This window comes from Ictalurus furcatus, chromosome 14 (genome assembly GCF_023375685.1).
Source record: "Ictalurus furcatus strain D&B chromosome 14, Billie_1.0, whole genome shotgun sequence".
NCBI classification, from domain to species: Eukaryota; Metazoa; Chordata; class Actinopteri; order Siluriformes; family Ictaluridae; genus Ictalurus; species Ictalurus furcatus.
Window position 1 is genome coordinate 21737530 of NC_071268.1, and position 15963 is coordinate 21753492.

The window sequence follows — 15963 nt, forward strand, 5'->3', positions numbered from 1 at the left end:
TGTGAGTGACAGTGAAGAGAGAGTAACACCATTCCTCCCGAAGAGACAACATGGCCAAATTTGCTGGCTTGGCTCTTTGGATTCAAACTTGCGATTTCCTAAATGCACCTGATAGATCGACTGGCTGTAATTCTGACTCATTGCACCTGGCCTGAGTCAAAAACAAGAGGCTTGTGTGTGTGTGTGTGTGTGTGTGTGTGTCTGTTTACAGCTGTAGTATTGGGTTTCCAGGCTTACAGATCTGTCCAAGTCAAACTAGCACACCCTGCTTATACTGCTTTTATTTACACCTCATTATTCACCTCGTCTTACAGCACTGCAGCCTGCCCCTGAACCCAGACAGGAACATTCCTCTGGCTTCACTGCATCCCACGGCAGACGCATTGTCAGCAGAGTAGTTTAAAATTGAACACTACTTTCTGCTGTAACTTTTCTTTTAATTCCAGGGTATAAAGCAAATTAGTCTATTAACACCAGTGTACTGCTGCTAGACCTTTACACTTGCATGCATCATGTCTCTTCTCTTTCCTGGCACCTAGGTGGTGGAACAGACTTCCTCTAGCTGTCCAAACAGCTAAGTCACTGGCTGTCTTCAAACGGAGATTAAAGATCTTTTTTTTTCACACTATACTAACCTCCCGAACAGGGTTTTTACACTGAGGGTACGTTTAGTCCCTGACCTAGTGAACTAGCATGAGGATGAGTTTTTTAATAGAGAGGAAAAAGCAGTTCTGTAAATCACTCTGGATAAGGGCATCTTCTAAATGCCGTAAATGTTAATGTCTAATCTCTAAATGTAAAGCATAATATTGTATTCACGCTGCAGAATAGTAGCTTGCCTTTATGCTGTATCTAAAATCACGCAAGAGACTTGGCACTTGAATATATTTAAGCAAGGCACGGCTTTAGTCTCATTCTGCCTCCAAGTTCTGAAGTTTTCTGTTGCAGCCAAAACTGCACAGGATAATAAAGCTCTTGTTACTTTCCCACTCAAGGCAGAGAGTGTATATAAGTGTGTGTGTTTGTGTGTGTGTGTGTGTGTGTGAGAGAGAGAGAGAAATGTTTGTAGTACCTCTCACTACCAGGTCAGCAGAGACGGTGACGTTGTCCACAGGTGTCTGGGCCATGCAGGTGTACAGGCCTGCATGCTTCAGCTGAGTTTTCTTAATTAACAGCTCACAGCTAGACATACCTGCCTGACTATCCTACACACACACACACACACACACACACACACACACACACACACACACACACATAAAATATTTCACCACATTACATCAGATATATGTACAACCCCAATTCCGAAAAAGTTGGGACAGTATGGAGAATGCAAAAAAAACAAACAAGAAAGAGTCATTTGAAAATTCTATTCACCCTGTATTATATTGAAAACACATTATTCACAAATTATTTGATGTTTTACTTTGTGAATTTGAATTATTTTTGAAAATATACACTCTTTTCCAATCTGATGACTGCAACACACTCCAAAAAAGTTGGGACAGTCGACTGTTTTCTACTGCGTAACGTCACCTTTTCACCAAAAGATGCTGGCTTTTGGACCTGATGCTGATAACAGCTTGGATGGTCCTTTTCCTCTTTGGCCCGGAGAACACGACGGCTGTTTTGTCCAAAAACTATTTGAAACGTCGACTCCTCGGACCACAAAACACGATTCCACTGTGCTACTGTCCATCTCAGAGGAGACCGAGCCCAGAGAAGTGGGCGGTGCTTCTGGACAGTGTTGATGTATGGCTTCTGCTTTGCATAGTAAAGTAAACTTGCATCTGTGGATGCAGAGGCGAATGGTGTTTACTGACAAAGGTTTACCAAAGTATTCCAGAGCCCATGTCAGGATATCCATTACAGACTCATGACGGTTTTTAAGACAGTGACGTCTGAAGGATCGGAGATCACTCGCATTCAGAAGTGGTTTTCGGCCTTCCCCTTTACGCACCGAGATTTGACCGGATTCCTTGAATCTTTTAATTATATTGTGCACTGTAGAAGGTGAAATTCCCAAATCTTACCGAATTGTCTTTGGGGAATGTCATTCTCAAAGTGTTGGATTATTTGCTGGCGTATCTGTTGGCAGATTGGCAAGCCTCGACCCATCCTTGCTCTTGAAGGTCTTTTTTTGGAGGCTCCTTATATACTATGATTAGACGATTGCCTCACCTGTTTCACATCACCTTCTTATTTCAACTCATCACATCACTATTAGTCTTAAATTGCCCCTGTCCCAACTTTTTTGGAACATGTTGCATGCATCAATTTCAGAATAAACGTTAACCATCAAAAAAAAATAAAAAATGCAGTTGATTAGGTAAGACATCAAATACCTTGTCGTTATACATTTATTGTTTAAATACAAGTCAAAGTACATTTACAAATCATTCCTCTTTGTTTTTATTAGCATTTTCCATACTGTCCCAACTTTTTCTGAATTGGGGTTGTAATATGTATGTGACAAATAAAGAACCTTGAACCTTGAACACTCACATTTATCTTACTATCCTTCTGAGCACCTTCCACTGGGATAATTATTAATGCAGCTTATTAATACTATGCCTACACATCATTCTAACCTTAACCTTAACCTCAATAACCAAAAAGACAAAAAAGCCAAATGCCCCCATATCACCCCCACACAGAGATACACACCAATGTGTACCAATTTATATGTGGCAAGAAAACTGGTTTGTTGTCAGCAGTGGAATGCTAGTTGCACCACCCACTGATAAATGTTACTATGGCAACCAGTAGTAGGAACGCTTACTGGCGACTTCATAGTACAGCAACTGGCAACTGGCAGCGATAAAATCGCTGTACATGTGAACGGATCTTAAGAGTCCAGTCTAAGGTTAGAAATAACTACTCAAACCCAGTAATGCCTCTCAGAAGCTTGGGGTACCTATTTATAAACTGAACTACCATTTTCATTAATAACAGTCCAAGTCAGTGTGATTTTATGACCTTGAGAAAACACAATACAGAACTGCACCATCCATTGTGAAAAATAATAAGCAATGTGCCCCTGCTGGACAATTTACAAAAAAAAAATGAGACTAAGAAAAGGACAAAAAGACACTTAGATGACTTAAAGCTTGGTGCAGCTCAAACATAAATATCTAAAACACATCAAACACTGCTGATCCTGGGATTAATCTGTTGGGTTTGTGCTCTTACAATGGTGTACTGGTAGTACTCTTCCTCCTTGTCAATGGCATGGCCGTTAAGTGACCAGATGAAGGTGATGTCAAGGCTCGAGTCATGTGACGCCGCACACTGCATCCTAGCGTTTTCGCCCACGCTCACGTCAGCGTTAGAGGGAGCCAGCGTGATCTTAGTGGCATCTAAAAAAGCACAACAAGAGGAACTGATTTACATTTCCGGCAACTTAGTAGAGAAAGCATATAATTACAGGAAAAAAGGAATTCATGTTTACAATCCTCATATAATATAATTCTCATGTTATTCTAAAATTTAAATATATCCAAAGAAGCAACAAGGCCAATCAACAGCTGATATTTCTGCTTTCTGTATTAAGTCATTTCGACCGGCAGAGGGCAGAGCAGAGTTACAGATCAAGCATCGTCTTGGGTGTTAACCAAGCAGCGTGGTTCTCTACACTTCATTTCAAATCCCCTCCAACACCCTCGGACTACTGTGTTCATCACTGCATTAATGATTGTTGATATCTCTAATGTACCAGCTCCAGTAAGCAACGCATTATGCAACACTACATTTCCATGACTAATACGGCTTTGAATTTCAACCTCTTACCTGTGACTGAGAGAGATCCAGTGCTGTTGGCTTTGCCTCGGTCGTTCTCAGCAAAGCATGTGTACTTCCCTTCATCTGACTTGGTAACGTTTCGGATCTCCAGACTCCCGTCCTCCCAAATGAAAATCCTGCCACCATTAACATCGGTTTTCAGGTCCTCTTCATTCACTTTACAGTGGGTTAAATACGCTAGCAAATACACAACTCTAGAATTATTGGAAATTTTGAGCTGAATGTATGGGGATGTTTAATAGTTTTATTTCAAGTGATGCAAAACACTGGTTTCAATTTGTATACCTACAAATAATAATAGAAATAACATTTGGCGAAGCCTCTACTATAGAAAAACCAGCACTTCCTGTAATGACTAACAAGGTTAGAGACTCCTCCATGCCAAACATTTAAAGTTGCTTGTCTGGACTGTCTTCTTCGATTTAGCTTAAAGGTTTTTAATGGGGCTCAAATCCGCAGTCTGACATGGCAATTATTTTTCGTGTCAATATGGATGCATGTTTAGAGTTATTATCTTGTTGGCAGATCCATTTACGGAAGTCCTAACATCCTGGTGGAGACTAGCAGGTTCTGAACTAAAATATCCTGTTCCCAATCTAAATATTTAGCAATTTGTGTGTAATATTATTTAGGGGTGCCAATAATTTTATTTTTGAGAGAATCCTAACCACCATGTTTTTAGTTCTGAAATCTTCCGCCGTCTGTGATTGGTCTAAATATCACATGGTTGTTTCTGTCACTGCACAGAGCGTCAGTTTGAGTTTCAGGTCTGATGTTTGCCCAGTTGTTTGTGGTCATGGAAGAAGCACCACAAATGTTTGAGGGAAAAACGCAAATCTGTCACCTCATTCTCTGTCTCTTATCAGAGTTTTGCAGGATTCACCCTTCTGTGTTTGTGCTCCATTCGGCACTGGCACTAGGGATGACATTTTGCGATGCAAAAATGTGACGATGTGCATCGTGGAAATGTGCGATTCACATTGTGGAGCTCGCCATAAATTATGCATACAATGCAATTGCACTGTTTGAACACCAGAGGTCCCAGTCTGTGCATCCCACAGAGCTAAAATATATAGAGCTCATGCTGGTCACATGATCGAATTCTTTTGTGGAGAGCTTGCACAATGACCGATTATCATCTGCACTTGTGAAGTGACCAATAGCTCAGGATCACAATGAACAGCACGCAATAAACACTATATGGTTACACAACAGTATAATCGTTACAAAAAGAGCTCTCCATTAGCTTTCAAATGACACCAGCTGCAATCTAACGTGCCTGAGAAAGACATATTCCTCAATAAAAATTTTGTTCAAAATATTCTGAGAACCGCATCATGAAGCCAGTACTATGGATCGAATCAAATCGTGACTGGAGTGTATCATTAAACCCCTAACTGACATTGCTGTTTTCTTGTTTATTTGTTCATTTTGACAGGGTTGCTACGCCTGCTTTAAAAAGAAGCCCCAAACAATGCTAATATTTCAAATATGCGCCTTCCAAACATCATATGCTGTTTTAAAAAATGTCAATGTTTAAAAGAGATGTCATGCAGTACATTTTAACAAGGCAGAACTAACAATAGCTTCCTGCAGCAGCAGTTCAAAAGTAATCCGCCCAAGTAACACTGCGATGTTGTGAAGTCTGTTCAGCTGAGCAATCTCAAAGCCATTCTGTGCTCCCTAAAGAGTTCTTTTCAGCATAATTACTGGAAGTTTTCTTTTTCGTTTAGTTCTTTCATTGTTTGAAATATACCACCAGCTTCGGTTTTGAAAATGATCCTCTCACAAGACGGTGTTCAACTGAACTTTTCCACAATCTCCATAATTGTCTGATCGAATCTTCTAAGGAGACGAATAGCTCGGTTTCACTAATCCTATGTGAAGGGGCTTATCTCCTACCTGCTGGAATTGGACAGCAGCTCTGTGCCTTTGCTCCAGGAAAACGTGGGTCTGGGTGCTGCTTTTGGTTTGCACTCAATCACAACACGGCCATTCTTTGCTGCAAGCAGCCTCTGCTTAACCGGGTTGAACTCAAATGAAGGAGCGCCCTCTGACAACACAAAACATCAACACTGGGTCTCAGAGCTTACAGTACACATGGAGACAAGCTTCTTCAAGGACAAACTTATTATATCTAACTATATGCTAGATCCTAATCCTCTTTTACTGAACATGTGCAAGCTATCAGCAAAGATGAACAACTTACATCACATTAATAAGGAAGGAAGTACTGTGACTTGCATAAGTATTCACCCCTTTTGAATTTTCCCACATTTTGTAGTGTTACAACCTTGGTTGCTTCTCTGACTAAATCCCTCTTTACCTGCTCACTGACTTTTGGTGGATGCCTTTCTATTGGCAGAGTCGAAGTTGTGCCATAATCTTTTCATTTTTAATAATGGATTTAATGGTGCTCTGATGGATGTTCAATTTTGGGGATTTTTTTAAAATAATCAAACCCTGACTGATACTTTTCCAGAACTTTTTTCCTGGATTTGTTTTGATAGCTCCTTGGTCTTCATGGTGCTGTTTGCTTAGGTATGCTCTCTAACAAACTCTGGGTACTTCCAGGAACAGCTGTACTTATATTGAGATCATGTGACTCCATTAAATGTCAAATGGCACCTGTTTGCACCATAAGTGATTTAGGGGTTTCACACCACTTGGGGGTGACTATTTATGTTATCTTACCAAAGACTCGCAATTCAGCGTTGGCGTGGATCACTCCATGGCGGTTCTCAGCAATGCACTGATACATCCCTGAGTCATCAGATGTCAGGTCTGTGAAGCGCAACTCATGCATGTCATGCTGTTGAAGTAAATGCACAATAATTATTTACTTAATAATTATTTACTTAAGTGAACCCTTGTGAAAGAGGGCATTATTTGTAAGTCGTCACTGAAAGTTTTATTGATAGTGAAGCGGATTTGCATGCAGAGTGTGTTCGGAGGGTAGCTCCTGCTGTCTTATGCCCCCTGCATACACTCTCAGGCTTCTGGAGCAGAACTGACTGTTGCCATGGCTATTTGTGCAACAGTGTCAGCACCCATTTAGCATTGAGATAGGGCCTAGAGTTTGCCTCATTGACTCTGTGCCCTAATTTACAGAGCTGGGTATGCTTAAAACCTGAACTGCACTAATAAACATTTCCCTGGCAGACATCAATTAACAGAGAGATTATGATATGTCTGTGCACATTCGTCATGGTTAGCAAGTTCTACAGCTTCCAAACACACTCAGCGAATGAATGTTGTGGAAAGTTGGAGTGTATTAGGTCTAGGTGTTGGACTTGATGGACAACCAAGGAAAAGCCACTCAAAGCCTTTACACTAATGATCTGAGTATGAAGAGAGGTTTAAGGGCCATACCATTTGGCCGTCTTTCAAGAAATACACATGAGGTTTGGGTTTTCCACTGGCTACGCAGGACATGGTATAGTCACTGCCGATGTTCCTCTCACTGCTGCTGATTTGCTCCACCCATTCCGGAGCAGCTGAAGGAGAAAAAGTGGATCAGCAATATATCAGCAGATATAGCCAGGGCGATTGGAATAAATACCAAATATGGCATTTATGACATTAAGCGGTGTGACACTTCTGAGGTTTAGACTATTAGATTGTAGTAAAACATACACCAATCAGCCATAACATTAAAAACTGAGAGGTGATGTGAATAACATTGATTATTATCATTACAATGGCACCAGTCAAGGGGTGGGATATATTAGGCAGCAAGTGAACAGTCAGTTCTTAAAGTTGATGTGTTGGAAGAAGGAAAAATGGGCAAGCTTAAGGATCTCAGTGGCTGGGACAAATTGTGATGGCTAGCAGACTGGGTCAGAGAATCTACAAAATGGCAGGTAGGTTAGAACCTGTTAAACGTCTGTCTTTAAAGCAAAAAGGGGGCGTACATAATCCATTCTGAAATTCATGTAAATAGTTCTAAGATATTTCTTTTCTCTCAAGCTATTGCTGATAATATCATTTGCAATGAAAACCTTTTGTGAAAAAGAGTGCCGAACAGAAGCATTTTCACTAGTGGTCTCAGACTTTTGGACCCAACTGTATGCAATATTTGTTTTAAAATACTAGGTTTTTAAAAGAGACAGGCTGATATTTAACTGGGGCAGGGAGATATTTAAATGGCTCATATAAATGGCTCAAATATATATCCTTAGCACTGATGTGTCTTCACCTCCTGTGTTTAAAAAGCCTCCCATAGAAGTAAGCAGACGTCCACCTGAATTTAGTCCCTACACCTTTTAGAGAATGCCCCTGAAGGGAAGTGTAACTTCCAGGTTAAGTTTTTTTTACTTTAGATGAAGATTTGAGAACAAGAGTTGCTGAACACAGAAGTGCAATAACAAATCATGATCACAGGAATGCAGTAGCAGTATGTTTTACAGAAGCACACGATAATGTAGCGTATTTGAGCTCTTTATATTGAGTAATTACCCTCAAATAGTACAGGGGGCGATATTGAGAGAATTTTTTTCTAAAGAAAAATAAACACTTTTAGCAGTGGTTTAAATGAAGAATTTGATTATTTAGCTCTTGATAGAATAGAAGTAGATGTCTATTAAAGCTATTGGAGTATTTTCAAGCATCTCATTATGCTTGATGGTTTGAGTGATTAACATTCTATAGGTTATATGTATAGGTGATTGAACACCTTGGTGTAAGACCTAAAGAAGATCCATAGTTATCTGTGACACTAAAACTCAGTGTTTCATCATAAATGAGATTATTTTTCTTATGATTTTTCTTATTCGAGTTTTTTATTTTCATTTTTTATACTGTTACCCAGCACCTGTTTACTTAGATGCATACGCAGTTACTGCTCTTTTTTCATATGGGTAGAATTACCATAAACCCATCTCTACTTTAAATACGAGCCAAGTCTATCTTTTTCTTCCTAGCGTTATTCCCGTGCTATGGCAGGGTCCGCTTCAGCGGATCATTGGTCCGCATATATTTGATTTGGCACAGGTTTTATGCCGGATGCCCTTCCTGATGCAACCCTCCCACTTTAGACCTAAGTCTATAATTTTCACAAATAATTATGTGCTGAAATGCTTCAATCTCTAATGCGAGTCCAGAGAGCCTTCCCTTCACAACAGTCCTACCTTCCACATAGAGGTTTGCTTTGTGCCAGTCTTTGCCTTTAGAGTTGAGTGCCTCACACTCGTATACTCCCTCATCCTCATACTGCACGTTAAAGAGGCGCAGAAGTCCACCTGCCATGCTGATCTCATGATGGACAGGCAGCGCTCCGTCCACCTTCCTCCATTTGATCTGAGGAATGGGACTGGGCCAAACAGTTACACACATTGCTTTCAACAAGAGAAATACAAAAAAAAAAAAAAAAAAAACATCTCATGCAAGATTGATGTTAGAAAGGAAAAAGCAGTATCAACTCCACTTAAACGTGAATAACTTGACTTTCCTACATGTCATGCTCCTAAACTCTCGTATCATCATAAAGTAAACGCACTCACTTTCCTAATGCGAAACACTCCAGGGTGATGTTCTGGCCGACAAGAGCATACGTGTCTGGAAACTGCACTTTTATATCGGCTGCGTATTTCCGAATAGAACCTGTTGGAAGACAGTAAACAGTATTTTTAGAGGCCATTTCCTGCATCAGCTTCTGGCACCAAATGCATTTTACTCATTATACTGAAATGCATGGCACACTCTGTGGTTTTGTATCAGTCTAAATAGCAATTTTGGTTCAGGGCATTTCAACTCAAAATATTTGCCTGTGAGATGGCAGCTGAGGCATGCTGTGCAAACACGCATGAATACGCGTGTTCAAAAATGGCTGTAAATGTGGGACAAGATGGAGCCTAAGGCTTATGTCGTTCTACTGTAATGGAGTCACAGGTGAGGTAATGCACAAAGGAATAGGAGACTGTGTGTAAAGAAATTAATGATTAACTGCTCTGAACTGGGTCCTATAGCAATTTTATCTGTCCAACATCCAACTTCTAGACTATAATAAACACTATAATTTGCACAAGCACAATAATAGTATATATAATGAAACAGGAAGGTATATATGATGGTTGCTTTTTTTCCTTCTGAGTGTATGGTGCTAAACTAATCTGAAATGGCGACAGGCTAGGCCAACAAAAACCTCGCAGACTGTTTTTAGGCTAAATGTTTCTGCTTACTCATGCAAGCCCTGTGTCAGAACACAAATAGGGAATAATTGATGGACCCACAAAAAAAAAAGACCTCCAGGGAACAGAAACAACTGCCTCCAAATGTCTTGCCTTGATTCTTCTCCTTCCAGCTTTATACAAACAGACACACAAAAGACTCTTGACTGCTTAAGCTGTTGTAAGCATAATCAATCACCATTTCCATCCAGTCTGTGCTGCCTTGACAAAGTAGCACTGCAATGACAGCTTAGTGATTTAAATAGGCCATAGCCACACTGTCACACTCTTTTAAATAATGCAACTAAATCATATGCCACGTCGTTTTAAAAGCGGGTGCTTCTGAAATGAAAGTTTTAGACAGACAGAACTGGTCATAGTGATGATGAATATGAATTTCTGTTGTCATATTTGTTGGGTTTTTTGTTTTTGTTTATTCTTTTTGCTGTTGACATTCTTGACAATAAGAAACATTTGAATATTTATCTCAATGAGTTAGATCACTGACTATGTAAGCCCAGGATTTACATACAGTGATACCTATTTCCTGACTATGTATCACTGCCTTGCTTAAAGTCCCCATGAAATCAAAAGTTTTGTGGCTTTTAATATGAATATCTTAACCATAAGGTTCTCTTTAAGCTAGTGTGCTCCAAAACAGTGACAAAATTGGCATTTAGAAGATATAGGTATTCAAAATGTACAATCTCTCTCTACCACCCATACGGATCAACAGTTTTGATGACATCATTCTGCACTTCAGATTTTCTGTCCAATCAAATGCTCTCTAGAATCTGAAGAGTCCCACCCCCAAAAGTTGTAGGTTTCCTGCATGTAACGTAAGTAAAACGCTATTGGCTATTTTAAATGGGGGAGGAGACACATGACATGAACGACCATGACTTCCTGTTTCAGTGGAAATTAACATCAACACGTCGAATAATGCTACACGTTTCAAGGCACTTCACAGGGACTCTAAGACGTGAAACTTTTGTTTCAACCTGGCACTGAAATTGACCTAATTGGGATTTTTTAGCATTTGATATACAAAACATTTAGAGGTGCAAAATATTTTTATTGTGACACAAAGCAGAAATAAGTATTCACCCCCCTGGGTCGAATTTGTTGAACTGCCTTTGGCTGTAATTACAGCTGCATGTTTTCTACTATACAGTATGTCGCTCTCAGCTTTCTTTCCTGATATTTTTGCACACTCATCTTGGCAAAATTACTTAAACTCAGATTGGATGGAGACTTTAGGTGAACTGCAATTTCCTAGTCTTGACACAGATTCTCAGTCAGACTGATGTCTGAGCTTCGACTGATAAATTCAGGTTCTTGGTTTTGACCCACTCCAGTCTAGCTTTGGCAGTATGTTTAGGGTTGTTTTCCTGATGGAATGCAAACCTCCTTTTCCGTTTCATGTTTTCCAGAACTTTGTTCCGGACTTGTTTTGATAGCTGCTTGGGTTTCATGATGCTTTATGCTTAGGTATGTTCTCTAACAAATGTTATTACCTTCGGAACAGGTGTATTCATACTGAGATCATGTGACACTAAAGTGCACACAGGAGAATTACATTCTATTATGTGACTTCTGATGGCAGCTGGTTGCCCTAGAACTAATTAAAGGGTTTCACAGCAATAATGGTGAATATTTATGCAATCAATCGAGCAGCTGAATTACCTCTTAAGAATAATTAATATTATTAGGCTTATTAGTAAGCCCAGCATTCATCTGATCACCCCCAATGTCTGTGTACACCTTTAAGCAAGCCCACATTCTATCACACAAATAGGTCGCTCACAAATACCAATAATTTAACTAACCCAGAAGCAGCACAGAAAGGAATGCAAATACAACTCTCAGGCCTTGCTTTATCAGCTCTCTCAAATGCATATTATAATGGACTCTCTAAGGTATAATGTCTAAATTATCTACATTCTCTCAAACACTAACCTCATTCTTAAAGTGTCATTCACAAGGAAAGCATATGCAAGAGAAACTAACATACAAAACGTCACACGTGTCAAAACAAAGTCAGTGTTCTTCTGAACACACGTCGTACTGTCTAATCACAGGCCAGTTCTTTTCTATAAACACAATGCTCACGGTAAATAGGAATTTGCAGCCCATCATTTACGCAATCTGTGTTAGAGTCAATGTGTGCACTCTGATATGACCACAATGTCATAGACTCCGCCTCCATAATGATAGCTGAGCTTAAGGATTTGCAAAATGTTTTAGCAATTGCATTTTTAAACAAAACTGTGATTAATTAAATAGTGCAGATGCTATAGTTATAGCAATGTGTAATGTCCAGTAAGCACAAAAAGAGTATTTTATTGTACTTGGCCAATCAAACACAATTATGAACTGTGATTCTGAACGTTGTGAGCCTTTAACTCACTGTGTAGAAAATTGTCAGCTATTGAGAATAAATTTCATTGTGTATTTAGTTACTTTATTATTATTATTAGTAGTAGTAGTAGTAGTAGTAGTAGTGTTATCAGAATCATTTTATTTGCCATATACATTGACATGTATTAGGAACTGTTTTTGATGTTTGGTCATCACATAATATTATGAGTTCCAGATTTTACCACTGCTTAAAGTCAAAAAGTTCAAGGAGGGTGAATACTTATGCGAGACACTGTAACATTTGAAATTCAAAGTAAAAATGTAATAAAGGCATACGCTCAGTCTGTGGGACTAAAGGGATAAACTTGCTGAAGACACTCTTAGCGATAGATAAGCTGGAGACGAAGCAGGAGTAGTTCCCGCTGTCAGAAGCCTCTACTTTAGCGATATACAGATTTCCTGTGGTCTGAGAGACGAAGCGTCTCTTATCCAGCGGGATGAAGATGGGAAATTCATTCAGCATCCAGCGGAAGGTAAGATCATCTAAACGGACAAGAAAACACTGTTAAAGATGCCAGGAATCATTAACATTATGAATTATGTATATCTGTGAGTAGAATATTAGGAAGAGATTATAAATAAGGTATTGAATTAACCTGGGGAATGCGGAGGAGGAGCACATAACAGCACCACTCCCTGACCTTCTTTCACACGCACGGCTTCTCTTTCCTCTGTGGAAAACATATCTAAATCTAGGGGTAAGCAGAATGAAATTCGTTTAGGCCGCTTCACAAACGCTGTCATTACGGCTCTTCTCAACCTGGCACGGTGACCTTTATTTAAAAAAATCTCGCTTTCAATAAACAAAAGGACTAAAAAAGCAATTTCACATAATATGCATCATCACTGGAACCTTTGAGTCAGCACAACCCACAGAAGCATTAAAAAAACGTTGACACCAAAAATGAATTCCCAGCTCTCCTCAGCTGAGGTCGTCTAGGTCTAAAAGGCATAAGCTTGGGTTTTTGGAAATGCTACCGAAGTGTTTATGTAAAGCTGAATAAAGGACAAAAAGTCCAAGGTGGATTTATCAGAACAAAAGCAGCATTACATAATGGCGTGTCTTGGCGCCATCACTATCACTCACATCCAAACTGGAGAGACGCCTCTCGACTGATGACGGTGCCGAACTCGTTTGTGGCCAGGCAGGAGTAATTCCCAGCATGACTGGTCTTATCAGGTCTGCTGATGACCAGATTTCCCCCCATCAGGCTGTAGTCTGTGTTACCCTCCTCCAGGTTCTCAATGTCCAAGCCATTCAGCCTCCACCTGCAAACAGGAAGAAGAAGATGGTAAAAAGGGCATGCATGCTGTCATTCCACATGGAGCTGATAAATAAATAAGACATTATATTGAAATCAAACATAATACACTGGCAATTTCTACTAGATTTGTATTAGTCTATCCATAGATGTGCTATGCAGAGGCTTTTTGTACAAATATTTATTTATATCTATCCATCTGTTTTGGCTGCCAACCCTGTGGGTGCTCTTGAAGTGATGCCAGCTCAACAGGAAATGAGCTAAAGATGCTCAATCTCCTTCAGCAAATGGCCTCTGAATTTTAGGGCAGGTCAAGATGGAATGAATGTAACTGAGAGGAGATGAAGGGGAAAATTGAATTAGGGAGGATGGGTGCTGAGAGGGACAGGGGTACAGCAGTGGTTTAATATGAGGTGCAGTAAGGGTCAAGACCCTGATGGAAATTAAGTGTGTAAGAAGATAGTCTACATTGGTGGGTCAAAGGCTAGGAGGTGAAGAGCCATGAGACCAGCTGAGTGAAATGGATGAAGATCACACAGGCATGATTAATGATCTCACACCTAGGTAATGATGTGCCATGTGAAAACTGTAGTAGTACTTTGTGAATCCTACTGCAACTGAGCAGAAATTTAAATGAGCACTAAGTGATGCATGCTCTGCTACGAATAAGAGTGAAGCTCAGCATGAATGGTTAGAAGCATATGTTACTTGTATGTGGCAGGTGGGCTGGCTCGTGCTCGGCAACTCATGATTATCTTGTCCTCTTGAGACTCCTCGGGGTAGATGGTGTCAAAGGGCTGCTCCTCAAACACAGGTCCATAGCCTGAGGAATCGTCTGAGGGAAACACGCATACGCACGCAGACACACAATCAAATAATGATCAATTTGTGTAAAAAGTGGGAAAACTTTAAAACCTTGTCTCAAACCTGTTGGAGACATTAAGACTTCCTCTAAAACAAGGCTTATCCGGTATTCATAGCACCACAGTTGCACACAGAACTAGCATTTACATAAGTAGACAAACATGTAGTCAGGTAACAAACTAAAAACAATCAAATTCTGATCATCTCACACCACAAACTTCTTTTCTAGTAATCCCAAAAAGTTTTACATTAGTATTCAGTGAATGTCTATATTATTCATACCTTAGGACTGAAGCAAATATTCACTTTTTTTCCCTCTAAACAAGAATTTAGAAACGTTTTGAATTGAATACAAGCCAGAAATGCAAACTGTAATTATACACTGCAAAAAAAACCCAACTGTAATCAAAGAACAACATTTAATGTAATATTTGCCATTCTAAGATTAGTCATGATTACAATATTCTTGCATTTACAGTATATCCATCCATCCAGTTTCCATGCCGATTATCCCAGGGAACTTGGGGCACAAGGACACAACACATTGCAGGGCACAATCACACACGCATTACGGACAACTTGGTAATACCAGTCAACCCACGCTGCATGTCTTTGGACTGGTGGAGGAAACAGAAGAAACCCCTGAAGTTTCCATGGGGGAAACATGCAAGCTCCACACATACAGGGCAGAGGCAGGATTCAAACCCCCAACTAAGCCACTCTGTCCCCCTACAGCACATCCATATATTTTAACAGTAACTTATTAGATTAACATTAAATTGTACTGCCCTGGAAGCTATTTTTGCTTCTTTTAATAAATAGGAATAAATACTTGATAAAATAATCTTTAAACATAGTCATTGGTCATAATGAGAGATTTTACTTTTTCTTTTATTTAAAATGATTTTACCTGCTGAGATACTGTAATAGCTGATTTTAGGTTAGATTGTGTATTGGGTTACATATAATAACACTGAATTCACAGTGAACAATGGCACATCTTCAATATGCATTTATTAATGATGGGAAATATTTGAAACCGTTACAGCCTGTCTTGTCTCGGTGTCTAATTGCTAACCTAAACTGATATATACATTTACATGCTTTGGGCCGTTCAATGAAGAGCACTGAACTGCTAGAGGTAGCACACATGACACAGCTTGTTAATTAGTATAAAATTTATCCAAAACACACTGATACGTAGGCCTGTCACGATAACTACTTTTGTTGGAGGATGTGTTGTCCCAGAAATACTTGCAATAAACAATATTATTGTCATTTTAAGACCATTTCATGCCACTGATATAATGATAATACAATAGCATAATATTGCAAGTACATCCTTTCAAAGAGCAATGAACGTTTACCGCTTAAGAATATTCAGTTATTAGAATTGGAATGTTAAAAAATAGTTTTGTCTTCTGTAACACAGAGCAAAGCTTTCAATG

General features: G+C 39.5%; 1 protein-coding gene across 3 annotated transcripts in view; it reads right to left on the reverse strand.

Annotated features, from left to right (window-relative positions):
• Nucleotides 1-15963, reverse strand: part of cntn1a (contactin 1a) — a 68480-nt gene that overhangs the window by 13505 nt on the left and 39012 nt on the right. For all 3 annotated transcript variants that reach the window (XM_053641305.1, XM_053641304.1, XM_053641302.1), the window contains exons 4-15: nt 14360-14486; nt 13477-13658; nt 12986-13081; nt 12666-12872; nt 9303-9402; nt 8931-9112; nt 7174-7298; nt 6496-6613; nt 5704-5854; nt 3790-3917; nt 3193-3359; nt 1073-1205 (exon numbers count right to left, since the gene is read on the reverse strand). In XM_053641305.1, coding sequence (XP_053497280.1) covers nt 1073-1205; nt 3193-3359; nt 3790-3917; nt 5704-5854; nt 6496-6613; nt 7174-7298; nt 8931-9112; nt 9303-9402; nt 12666-12872; nt 12986-13081; nt 13477-13658; nt 14360-14486 — 1716 coding nt within the window. The remainder of the gene's footprint in view (nt 1-1072; nt 1206-3192; nt 3360-3789; nt 3918-5703; nt 5855-6495; nt 6614-7173; nt 7299-8930; nt 9113-9302; nt 9403-12665; nt 12873-12985; nt 13082-13476; nt 13659-14359; nt 14487-15963) is intronic.